The sequence below is a fragment of the Carya illinoinensis genome, chromosome 1 (assembly GCF_018687715.1).
Source record: "Carya illinoinensis cultivar Pawnee chromosome 1, C.illinoinensisPawnee_v1, whole genome shotgun sequence".
Taxonomy (NCBI): domain Eukaryota; kingdom Viridiplantae; phylum Streptophyta; class Magnoliopsida; order Fagales; family Juglandaceae; genus Carya; species Carya illinoinensis.
This window is the reverse complement of record NC_056752.1, coordinates 52,699,406-52,712,346: the sequence shown is the minus strand read 5'-3', so window position 1 is coordinate 52,712,346 and position 12,941 is coordinate 52,699,406. Positions and strand designations below refer to the sequence as shown.

Genomic DNA, 12,941 nt, shown 5'->3' with positions numbered 1-12,941 from the left:
AAAAGATTAAATTCTAAATGGCTGCCGTGATGTACCCAATGAATTTATTGCTTTATTAACATTCAGATTAATATCTTTCGAGGTAGCCTGATTAACATAAGTCTTAATTTTTAAAATAGAAATCTGAAATTCGAAACCACCCTTCTAAAAATATAAAAAAATATACATCTTTCAAATGCTCGAAGAGTCCATTCTATTTCGGAGCCCATTCTAATTATTCCTCTTTCGGTTTCGGACAACCTAAGCCCAACCCAGAAATAAATACTGAATTACTACTAATTAAACATTTGTTTAATTATAATTCAGCCAAAAAGTGGGCAATATATGCTAATACACTAAACAAACAATTTCTCATAATTTTTGAAGCGGCCGAGCCCCATTGATCAAAGGGTTGTGCTACACAATCTCTAAACACCTGAACATTCCATTTTTTTTTAATTTTTTAATATTTTTTTTTTAAATTTATTTTTTTTAAATTAATTTAATTATTTTATTTATTATTTATATATTAAATATTTGATAAAAGATAAAATAATAAAAATTAAAAAAAAAGGTGGAGTGTTGCGGGTTGAGAGGTTGTATAGATTTTTTCTTGATCAAAACCCAGACCACGCTGTTCTGCAAAAGCTCCTGGCTTTCGGAAGTGAGCGAAACTCACGGTCAAGAATGCTTCCTTCAATCTTCTCTAGAAGCTTTAAGCTCTTCCCTCTTCTCTCCCGCACTCAATCCCTCGTTTTTCCCTTTCCTCAATGTTTCTCCACCGAACCCATTTCTTCTTCCCACCCCAACCTCCCAGAACCCTACTCAGACCCCACCACTGTCTGTGAGACCCTCTCGTCCTACTGCAACGATTGGAAGCGTGCTTTCGAGTTTTTCAACTGGGTCGAAACCCATTTCCGTTTCCAACACAACACTGCTACTTACAACCGTATGCTTGACATTCTTGGTAAGTTCTTCGAATTCGAGCTCTCTTGGGATTTAATTCGACGAATGAAAACAAGCCCATTATCGAGGCCAAACCATACCACGTTTCGCATACTGTTTAAGCGCTATATATGTGCACATTTGGTTAAAGAAGCCATCGACATGTATGATTCATTAGAAGACTTTGATTTGAGGGATGAGATGTCATTTTCTAATCTTATTGATGCTTTATGCGAGTACAAGCATGTAATTGAGGCCCAAGAACTGTGTTTTGGGAAGGACAAGAAGTTCAATATCAATGTAAACAGTACGAAGATTCACAATATGATTCTTCGCGGGTGGTTGAAGATGGGGTGGTGGGGTAAGTGCAGAGAGTTTTGGGAAGAGATGGATAAAAAAGGCGTTTCTAAAGATTTGCATTCATATACCATATATATGGATATAATGTGCAAGAGCGGAAAACCATGGAAGGCTGTGAAGCTGTACAAGGAGATGAAGACTAAGGGGCTAAGGTTGGATGTGGTGGCGTATAATACGATAATTCATGCTATTGGTCTTTTGGAGGGTGTGGATTTTTCGGTTCGTGTGTTTAGGGAAATGAGGGACTTGGGTTGTCAGCCTAATGCTGTGACTTATAATACAATTATAAAGCTCCTCTGTGAAAATGGGAGGTATAAGGAGGCTTCTGGGTGGCTCAATCAAATGCATGAGAAAGGTTGCTTTCCGAATGTCATTACATACAATTGCATTTTCAGGTCTCTAGAAAAGCCTAGAGAGATTCTTCTAGTGTTTGATAAGATGATTGAAAGTGGGATTCGTCCGGGTATGGACACTTACGTGATGCTTCTGAGAAAATTTGGGAGATGGGGGTTTCTTCGACCGGTTTTTATTGTGTGGAAGAAGATGGAGGAACTTGGTTGTAGTCCAGATGGGTCTGCTTACAATGCTCTGATTGATGCTTTGGTGGAGAAAGGAATGGTAGATATGGCCCGGAAGTATGATGAAGAGATGTTAGCCAAAGGGTTTTCAGCTAAACCAAGGGCTGAGCTTAGGAGAAAGCTTGTGGGTGGAGAATCTCTTGACAGCAGCTTTTAAGAAGCAGATTTTTCAAGAACGGTGTTGATATATAATTGGCAGAAAATGAATCTGACAGTGAGCTTTCTTTGATCCAGAATCTGTGACATGGAAGAAAATGAATGAAATTTGAGAAATTTATTTTTCAGAAAAGTGGAACAAGTTTACAATAATCTGTTTGAATCCAGATGAAGAATATATTCCTACTTTTTGGTTGTGAACGAGTTCTGTTTTCATAATTGACAGTGAGTGTTCTTGAGAGAGAGAGAGAGAGAGAGAGAGAGAGGGGTGGGGGGGTTTATTTATTCCTCCCCAATGGTTTCTTACACTTAAATGATTCATTATAGCTCCCGAACCAGTTTGTAACAATGGCCTCCTAAATTAATGCTTGCCTTCAATTTGTACAGATGAACCTCTGGGGTAGACTGCAGTGCAGCACTGGGAGTGTTGGAAGGCAGTTCGCCGGTCCTGAGGAACATTCATCATCTGTGACCAAAATCAATAGAATATAATTGCACAAGTAGCCTCTTAGGATGGCTAGGGCAGGCATGTTTAAGTAATCAAATATGCTTCCTGAATTTTCTGCTATTTTGGAGGCAGCTAAAACATGGTCCTCGCTGTAAGTTGTTGGAGTATTTGGTTAACAAGAAATTTTTTTTTCAGCTAAAAAACTCTCGGTAGCTTATGATGCTCAGAATTTGGCTTCTGTTTTCATGCAGAAAGTTGGAGCCATAAAGCAGAGAAGACATTTGATTCTGAGGTCAGTGACATCTTTACATTTTTAAACTTGTATCCATCTGCTATTTTAGTGCGCAACCTTTTGGCACTAGAAGAAGCTATTTGGCAACCACCATGAATGCAGTTTTCCAAACAATTGTCTCTCGCTTCCGACAGCACCAAAAAGGTCGCACGCAACCCAGAATAAGTTGATCACTTGCCAAGGAAGCGAGCAAAATGTGCAATTGTCAAATGTGGTGGAGATTATGGCGGCAATAGGCGGCCCAATTTTTGTTATCGATTATGGCTGCAGGAACATTATCATTGAAGTTCGAAGGCGATGAGTGCGTGGAAAGCTTCAATGAACAAGGTTCGGATATTGAAAGTCAAGCTCCTTTGCGAAGAGAGATACTTCAAAGACTGGCAAAAATCATATGACTTTCAGAGATAATAAATTAGACATTGAAGCTTGAGACACACACACGCACAAAATGTGACAAATAAAGGGCCTCGGGAGTCGGGATTCAGTGATCACCCCTGGGGAAGGCTGCATGACTCAACTTATAAAAAAAAAAAAAAAAGTTTTACAACATACAAATACAATCGCGTATTAATCTGTATATCAATATTGATTTATTCATATTTAAAATTTTAATTAATACTATTTTCAATAAAATTTATTTTTTGACCAATCATATTATATTAGTGTACAGATTAATGTATAATTATGCTTATCATTATATTTAAAAAAAAAAAAAAAAAAAAAAAAAAAGCTGCATGACTCATCAGTGAGTACGGTTTGCATTAGTTTGCAAGCCAAGTTAGACGGGTTAAAGCATCGCTGTTCCTTTGTGTCGAAGTCCAAAGAAAAGGTAACTGCATGGTTCTATTTTGTAACAAGCATCGAACTTTTATCGTTCTGCGCTCTCCTTACACAAATTTGTGAAAGTGAGAGGTAGATGAGATGATTTTAAATAAAAGTTAAAAGTTAAATAAAATATTGTTAAAATATTTTTTTTAATATTATTATTATGTTAAAATATGAAAAAGTTGAATTGTTTATTATATTTTATATGAAAATTTAAAAAGATTATAATTATAAGATAAGATGAGTGAAACACTTTCTGAATGTAAATAAATTCTAAATAAATAGCTGGTCGGATATTTTTGGCAACAATTTGATAAAATCTTGTTGTGAACATAACAAAAGCTTTCTTCTATTATGATGAGTCGCGATCTATTTTTTCTGACATTCTTTCTGCCCGAAAAGTTCAAACCAAGACTCAAATATGTGGCCACAAAGGAAATCAAACCATGCCAAAAGCATCAAAATTTTACGTGAAATGATAATAAAAAAAAAATCTAAAATTTAAAAAGAAAACCGCTATATAAATTTGCGAAAAAAAGGGACTAAATTATGCTATTTATGTGAACGGTACATGGACAGAAATTTTTGCCCTATTTCTGTAAGTGATAGTCCTTGTCTCCAACATGTCTCCTGCTGTAAGATTCATCGTACAAGGGTAATGTATGGCCAAACTCTTGATAAATAAAAAATAATACAAACTTCGCTTATGTTACAAATTGAACCAAAAAATCCATAAAGTGGCCGTCTACCTCTTTGTACTTTTTCAATATGGCCAAAGCTGCTAACTGTAATTAAATCTAGGCTTTCTTACCAAACCTCCGTGATTTTCTGAACAATCATTGCATTTTAAAAAACCATTATCGATATGTATTCTCGTTCTCCGTATGTTAGGCAAACGTCAGAAAACGATTTCCCTTTCCCTTTTGACCCCAACATCTAATCATAAGCATTGCACGTTTAATCCATGAGCATTGTTCTAAAGCAAAACAAACCTGTTACCCTGCATACTTTTCTTCAATAGAATGAGAATATCACAACACGTTTGGCCATTCCGGGCCAGACAGGAAAGAAACTCCTGAGAGTTGTAAAGTATTATAAGCGTGAGAAACGCATTTTGTATTATTTATTCAAAGCAGTGTTCTTAAGGTTCATTGAATATAGATGCATGTGGGAAATAACGCCAATAAAAACCTCGTTCTGATATTTTCTAACTCCCATCGTCACTGAATGCATCAAAACAGTCAAAAGCTTCGATCTCCTTTACTACAATGAACATCATGTCTTCTTCCCAATCCACCGTGTCATATTCTCAATCTAATCCCAAAATTGATGAGGTGCAATGGATCATTCAGATCCGTCGAACCCTTGAATCAGACCTCGAGGATGATGAGGAAATCCCCGTTTGCATTTTCAATGTCCCCAAAGCTCTTCTGGCCACCAATCCAGAGTATTATATTCCACAAGAAGTTGCTCTGGGTCCTTACCACTTCTGGCGTCCAGAGCTGTATGAGATGCAGAGGTATAAGCTGGCGGCAGCAAAGAGAATTCAAAAGCAACTCAAAGACCTTAAGTTCCAAAATCTTGTTGACCAATTGATGCGGCTTGAACAGAGGATCCGAGCGTGCTATCACAAGTATTTGGATTGGAATAGTGAGACGTTAGCATGGCTGATGGCTGTAGATGGGTCATTCCTGCTCGAGTTCCTTCAAACGTACGCCGCCCACGAAGGAAAGGGGCTAGCAAGAATTTCTTCCAGGATGTCACACTTGGTTGACCATGCAGGAATGAAGTCAGCACATAACGCAATTCTCAGAGATGTGGTAATGCTCGAGAATCAAATCCCTTTGTTTGTATTGAGGAAGATGCTAGAATTCCAGCTATCATCCCTAGAGTCTGCGGATGATCTGTTGCTTTCAATGCTAATGGGGTTATGCAAAGCGCTTTCGCCTTTTAAGGTGGGGGAAAACCTGCCAAAGGTTCAAGTCTCCCAGAGCGCCCACTTGCTAGGCTTTTTGTACGACACGATCGTGCCCAAATTGGAAGACCCAGTACCGGAAATCACCGAAGCTATAGGGGAACATAATGAAGGCATGCAAGGGGACGAAAACTCTTCTGCAGACCGAGGTTACGTGAAACAACTCCTAGGTGAGGTTTGGAAGCTGCTTTCGAGATTACACGTCGCCCCTATACATCTTATCAAGAAGGTACTCGTGTCTAGACCCGTAAAAGTCATCATAAAATTGCCTTGGACAATACTCTCTAACCTTCCTGGATTCAGCATCTTAAAACAACCTGTGGAGTTGCTTTTTCCCCAAAATAAAGAAGCAGTCAAGCCAGACAATGAGTCTTCAAGCTCAGAGGACAGCAGAAGCAAACCACCATCGGTAGAGGAAATCACGATCCCCTCTGTAACAGAACTTATAAAATCAGGGATTCGTTTCTCACCCACAAATGGCAGCATCTCGAGCATTGCTTTTGACGCAAAGACAGTCACATTATACCTCCCCACCGTTAGCTTAGATGTTAACTCGGAGGTAACTTTGAGAAACTTAGTAGCATATGAAGCTTCGATTGCATCAGGACCATTGGTTTTTACGCGTTACACTGAACTGATGAATGGAATTATTGACACTGAGGAGGATGTGAAAGCACTTAGAGCAAGAGGTATCATTTTGAACCGTTTGAAAAGCGATGAAGAGGTGACAAACCTATGCAACGGAATGAGCAAGTCGATCAGATTGACAAAAGTGCCATTCTTAGACAAGGTGATTGAAGACGTGAACAAGCATCACAGCCGCAGATGGATTGTTAAAGCTGGCAATTTCTTCTATATTTACGTGTTTGGGTCTTGGCAATTTCTCACATTTCTTGCCGCAATTTGCCTTATGGTCTTGATGTCATTGCAAGCGTTTTGTTCAGTTTATGGCTGCACTCGCGTTCTTCCAGTCAAGACCGTTAATACTGGAACATGATAGAGATCGATCGATGTAGCTAGCTCGATCGGAGGTGCTTAGATCTTTACTCTATCGTAATTAAGAACTGAGATTGGTAACTCATTTCTCCTTCTGGGTTGAGATTTCTCGGGAAATAGTTTGCATAATTTGTTTTTTTCTCGCTAGGGCACGAGAATATATATAGTTTCTGTGAGTTTCTACACTTCTCTAGGAAAGTTGCTTGGTTTGATGCTTTCTTACTTTTCTTTCTTGCTCTTTCGAAGGTTGTGGGAATGTCACGATGACAATATATTGTATTATTGGTAGCTTGTTAACGACTGTAATGATGAGTGCTCAAATCCTTTTGCTCTCAATTTCCTAAAAAAAAGGAAGATCTAAGTTGCCTATTCATGATCATCATTAGCACATTGTATCAGATCAGCTATAGAACTATATGTACACGATGTTCTGATCAAAAGTAGATTTTCAAAACCCCACGTACTACTGCTCACAGAGCTTTATGCCTTCCTCGTGAGGACATCAATGCTACATACAGTCGTGGAATTACAGACGCCGCACAATCACTTTGAAAAAAAATAAGGTCCACGATTAAAAAGTTAATTTTTTTTTTATGTGGGTCTCATATTAATTCATTTTTTTCAAAGCGACTGCACACTGCTTGCACAACCACGACTGCAAATATCATTTCTCATAAACAAATTAAGACTATATGTGTATGGTTGTCAAACTACACTCAACTAAGATCCGCTACTTTTTAAATTTTTCATAAAAGAGTTAAATTTCAACTTATGCATTTTAACCTAAAAAGTTAAATTTATTTCAATTTTAAAAAGTTAAACCCATATCATTAGACCCATAAAATTAGGGCTGTAAATGAACCAGTCTGTTCGATAGCTTACTCGGTACTCGCTCGATTAAACTCGAATCGAACTCGACTCGTGAAAAAAAAAAACTCATTCGTTAAAGCAGATGCTCGCTCGATTTGTAAATGACACATACTCAACAAAACTCGACTCAACTCAACTAAGGCTCGTTTATGCTCGAGTCGACTCGTTAGCTCGACTCGATTAAAACTCATTCATATATTAATAAATATATACATACACCTATGCATGTATATATGTATTAGCTAATAATATAAGCATACCACTTTTATAATTAAATATATAATATGTATTCTAATTACTTATGTCTATATAGTAAATATATTTCATAGGTATATTTTATAATTTGTATAATAATTAGTTGATAAAATTTAATAATTTCATATACTAGTATGTGGAAACCATATATGAAATAGATATATTCTATCATATTAAGTATATGTATTAATAATATATGTAGGCATATAATATATTGTTATTTTGGATAAATATCAACTAGTTAAATATTAATTATTTATAAATTTTTTAAAATTTTATAATTTAATAGAGGTTCTACTTGTTAATTGTATAAATTCAATATTAATTCTTATTTATTTATTTTATTAATTATTAAATCTTATTAAAAAAATAATTCAAATTCGAGCTCGAGCTCGAGCTCGACTCGACTCGAACTCGTTTGTGGGACGAACTCGAGCTCGATCTCGAGTTGAGATTTCAACTTATCGAGTCGAGCTCGAACAAAGAATTAAAAAAATCTCGAGCTCGAGCTCGACTCGAGTATTTTGAGTCGAGCTCGAGTTCGGCAAGCCAAAGCTCGGCTCAACTCGGCTCGATTACAACCCTACATAAAATATTATTATTTACAAATCAATCCAATTTATTTAAGCGTGCAAACATATGAGTCTACTTGACCTTCCAAATGATTATCTAGTCAAGTCGTTAACAACTTCAATATCACTTTTGGTACCAATTTTTTAATCGTGCAGTTACCGTTGATCAGATCGATGATTCATTCTATACACTGATTCGATCGAGATTCATTGTATATCAAATTAAAAGAACATCCTGCCTGCCTGGTGCGTGTTGAATCTATTAATTATTTGAATCAATTTACAAATCGTTTAATTAGTTAATTATCCTAATAGATTATTTATATCGGCTTAATATTTTTCTGCACACGTGAACTAGACTCTGATCTCTTAATAAGTGAATTCAATACAATAAATATTTAATTAAATAAATAAAATATTATATCATTACTCTTCAATATATCGTTTCTTGTGTCCTCTTTTCTTTTTTTCTTTTTTTTTCCCCCTCTTCCATAACCATCTGAACAACAAACTCTAATTTTATTTTGAAGTTATTACATACTTTATAATTCATATGGTAACTTCATCAATAAAAGTGGTTAGCTAGGGTGCATGTACCCATCACTATACTATTGAAGAATTCTCTCAAGCTTTTCAAGCTTGGTTTAGATAGAGAATAGCTCTCAATCTATCTCATCTTATCATTATAATTTTTACAAATATTTTTTCAAAACAGGTCTTCTAGATACAGTCGTGGTGGATAAACGTGAGGGAGTCAGCCAATATATTTAATATAAAAAAATAGAAACAGATGAAAAAAATATATCAAAGTCAAAGAATACAGATCTTGAATTCGTGTGGAACTCTTCTTCGGTTGGGACTGGGTCTTTGTCTCCGTGGTCTTGGTCTTCTTAAGCTTGTCTTTGTCTTCGTTGTCTTCAAGTGGATGTGTCCGTAATGAGCTGGGTATGTCGTCTTTAAAGTGGTATTCTTCTTCAAGCAGTTTTCAGGTAATCTTTGAGAACCATCAAAGATCGGTGGAGGGACTCAAAATATATTAAATATTTTTTTTAATATATTGTCTCAAAGATTCTTCATTCTTTTTATTTCAAATATGCCAAACAAGGCAAGTAGGAACCATCTTTAACACATCCACGATTTACAGGTCGCCCCTTAATCCTCTCCATGCATAAAATTGATCCACATTTAAAACAGAGCTCATGTTTGTTTGGATCTTCGTCTTCCTACTTGTCTAGTTTTTAGTTGCGTGTGCGTGTTAGTTCTTCATCTTTTCTGCTTGACTGATGTGGGTTTGTTGCTACCCACATTGCATTTGAATCGTCCTATTCATCTGGGACCGTGGGTCTCTATTTTCGTGTAGGTCTTCTCCATTGGCAACCAAAGCTAGGTGGTGGAGCAATCATTGAACTCTACTCTTTTCACAACTTTCTTCTCGGTAGTATATCCTGCACATGAATGAGAATCCATGGAAGCTAACTATGGGAAAGTTGGTTGGGGCTATAGAGAAACTGAATGGACCTTGCTTCCTGACTTATTCTTTGCAGAAAGGGAATAATTGCCCTCTTCACTTCCTATCCTCCTATTTTTTCATACTACAGCTCCTCAGAGAGCTGCTTATCTCTCTAACCATAAACTCACAAAGCAGCTCAATTATTGGTGCTCAGCTTTCATAATCATCTTTGGAAGATTTCCCTATTCGATGAAAAGATGAATGTATCACAGAAGAGTCAGCACGTTCTATGTGCACCCCTTCCCCATTGGGAAGCACTGAGTAATGCTTTTTTGGTGCGACAAATTCAACAAAAGGCTTTACAAGACCATTTATGATAGTTTTGCCCTGGCCTATTTTCAAAGATTCAGAAGAAGGCTTTGGGATCAGAGATGAATATTTTCCAACAGTTTTCTCCTACTCTACTCTCAAAGATTCAGAGCAACGCTTTGCAATTAGGGAAAATAATCCTTTTGTGAAATTATCTTATGCTTAAAGTGAAAACCCAAGACCAAGAGGCCAATGAAAGAGAGGGAGGGAAATGAAAGGAGAGACTAAACGAGCCATTTCGATTTTTTGCCACATCAGTCGGCGTTTGCACCGCAGTTATACAAAACGATTGCCTCTAGCTTTTTTCATAAAATATAGAAAAATGCTAAACCCATCGCTTCGAGCTACCGTTGCCATTTTTTTTTTAAACTTCATGCTTAAGGAAGTGTTTTTTTAATGATATTGTGAATTTTTTTTAAAAAAAATATATATTTAAAAGTGTTAAAAAAATACATGTAAAAAAAAATAAGAAAAAAATATACTTTTGTACTAACGGTAACTCCCAGCGGGAGCCGGGAGTAGTGGCTGAAGTGCAACCCTAAAAGATATCTATACAACTAAGCCCTTGTAAACCTTTCTAATAATTTCATTATTGGATAAATCTTAGTCTAAAGAAATATTATTGTACAACTCAGATTATTGGTACCAGAAATTTGTGATTCAATTTAATTCAATTCGTGATGATCAAAGAGTGTGCTTAGAAAAAAAAGGAAAAAGATAAGAGGGTTTAAAGTAAAGAAAGAAGTTATTAAATTTGATGAAATTTGTTACTATTATTTCTTATTATAAAGAGCTATACAGTTTTCACTTAAATTTTATTACTTTTAGCGAGGTAATACATTTTAACTGATTTCACGTATTACTCAGATGTACAGTTACCAATGCTACGATGGAATGAATCATCCCCATTCAAGCAAATTTGCCACAAACCCTAAATCCAAATTATGTTTTTTTTTTTTAATTAATTTCAAGGAAAATGAGATTATATCTCTAGAGTTTGTATCCTTAATTTGACCGTTTATATATTTTATTTTATTTTATTTTTTCATATTTTTTATTTAACTATTAATATATTAATATTTTTTAATTTTTTAAAAAGATTTAAGCATATTTTTAAAATATTTGAATTAAAAAATAAAATAAAATAAAATAAATACAATTTGTACTGAGGAAGACATCCATAGTCAAACCTGGCAGCGCAGTTGCACTACCTATAGTTCCAAACATGTTTTTAAATATTACTAGTTGAGGTGTAACGTGCGATGCATGTTTGCTCTGTTGCATTGTTTGGTTAATTTACATGAATTTGTCAGCAAAAATATTATACAGATATACACAATAAAATAAGTTATAAATTTGTTTTTTTCCTTTTGCTGTCATTCTAACTCAGGGCCATATTGGACATGACTGATTGAAATAATAATGAAATTTTTGTGTTTTTGTTGGTTGAATATTTCTGGGTCTACAACAAGTTGAATCATCTATTGGTTTTCTAAAGTTTCTGATGCCATTTTTTCTATAAATGGTAAATGTTCCTACATATTAAAACAATATTATTTGTTATTGTTATATATAGTTGAATTATTTTAGGTATAATAAAACATATATTTTAAACGAGAATTAATTTTGTTTTGTTCAAAATGAAAATATAATAAAAATAAAAAAAGTTATCTCTCCAATATGATTCATGAAATCAATGGCTGAATGACCTAATGCTTCTTCTGCAAGTTCACCAAACATAACAGCTGCTAATTTTCCTGTCTCATCGTCAACTTCAACATATGCTCGACAACTATAAAGAATTAGAGTATTGTTTTTTGTAAGTATTAATAAAATTAATATATGAGAAAATTTTGAAATGAATTGTAAATTGTTGAAATGTAAAGAATGTGTACCGTGATTCAGCAATACTTTGATGTTTGCAATGATAATAAATGAAGCTTTCATTTTGCTTATGGCCAGTTCCTTTGTTACAATTAGTGCATGACATATAGAAGAAGATTTGGTGCAAATTTATTATATTTATCTTTCCTTTGATCCAGAATTTTATTTTCTATATGATATTAAAAACAATATTTTATATGGTAAGAAGAAATATAAATTTAAAGATAATGTTAGGGAAAGTTATTTACCTCCATTGGTTGTAAACTTTTTAGCAATGCAGCAACGTCGCAATTTTTTGTTATTTGTCGAATGCCAACCGAGGATAAAGGTACAGGTGGATATTTTAATGATTTTGCAATTATACTTTCAAGTCTTGAATCATTAATTGCAACCCTTAAGAAAGGAAAAAAAAAATTATGCTTGGAATGTTTATAGTAGAGATGTATGAATGAAAATTTTTGTAATTAATATGAATTACCATCTTTACAGTGGTTTTGCCTCAGGAATAACAGGATTAATTGTAAATGCACTTGTTGGTCGAGATGAAAGAGATACTCATGTTTCATTAACATAGATAATTATTAATTAAAAAATATAAGATTTAAAACAGTAAATAAGAATTTGAATTATTAAAATTACCATTGTAAGAACAAACTTTTAGCTTTGTTGCAAGTATAATTGGTTTTGTTTCGATTATATCTGAAATTTGTTTGCATTCATCTTGAACGAAACGACCCCACATAGTCAATAAGATAGGATTAAATCTATGACATAAAAATGAAGAAAATCAGTAAAAAATTTATAAAATAAAGATTATACAGTAATTATAAAAGATTAACGATGAAAATGATTTTTTATCTTTGATCTATGACATAGGTTTCTTGAAGAGTAGCTAGTCTATTTGTTAATGTTATTTCTTTAGGGGGTTTGATATGAAGGGCAACTTCTAAGAGGTCTGGTTAAGAACATTTAAATTATTAGTTATTG

The 12,941-nt window shown here is 34.6% G+C and overlaps 2 protein-coding genes across 2 annotated transcripts; both read left to right on the top strand.

Moving 5' to 3' along the window:
* The first annotated feature begins 565 nt into the window (after positions 1–565).
* Positions 566–3,302, top strand: LOC122284757 (pentatricopeptide repeat-containing protein At1g80550, mitochondrial). Its single transcript, XM_043095315.1, has 3 exons — positions 566–2,076; positions 2,406–2,617; positions 2,718–3,302. The coding sequence occupies exon 1, from the start codon at positions 667–669 to the stop codon at positions 2,017–2,019; it is 1,353 nt and encodes a 450-aa protein (XP_042951249.1). The 5' UTR covers positions 566–666; the 3' UTR covers positions 2,020–2,076; positions 2,406–2,617; positions 2,718–3,302.
* A 1,395-nt stretch (positions 3,303–4,697) lies between these two features.
* Positions 4,698–6,923, top strand: LOC122303457 (putative UPF0481 protein At3g02645). Its single transcript, XM_043115247.1, has one exon. The coding sequence runs from the start codon at positions 4,852–4,854 to the stop codon at positions 6,553–6,555; it is 1,704 nt and encodes a 567-aa protein (XP_042971181.1). The 5' UTR covers positions 4,698–4,851; the 3' UTR covers positions 6,556–6,923.
* Positions 6,924–12,941: the final 6,018 nt, after the last annotated feature.

What these genes read in the sequence shown, in the direction of transcription:
- LOC122284757 (XM_043095315.1), top strand. Translation starts at nt 667, where the DNA reads ATGCTTCCTTCAATCTTCTCTAGAAGCTTTAAGCTCTTCCCTCTTCTC.
- LOC122303457 (XM_043115247.1), top strand. Translation starts at nt 4,852, where the DNA reads ATGAACATCATGTCTTCTTCCCAATCCACCGTGTCATATTCTCAATCT.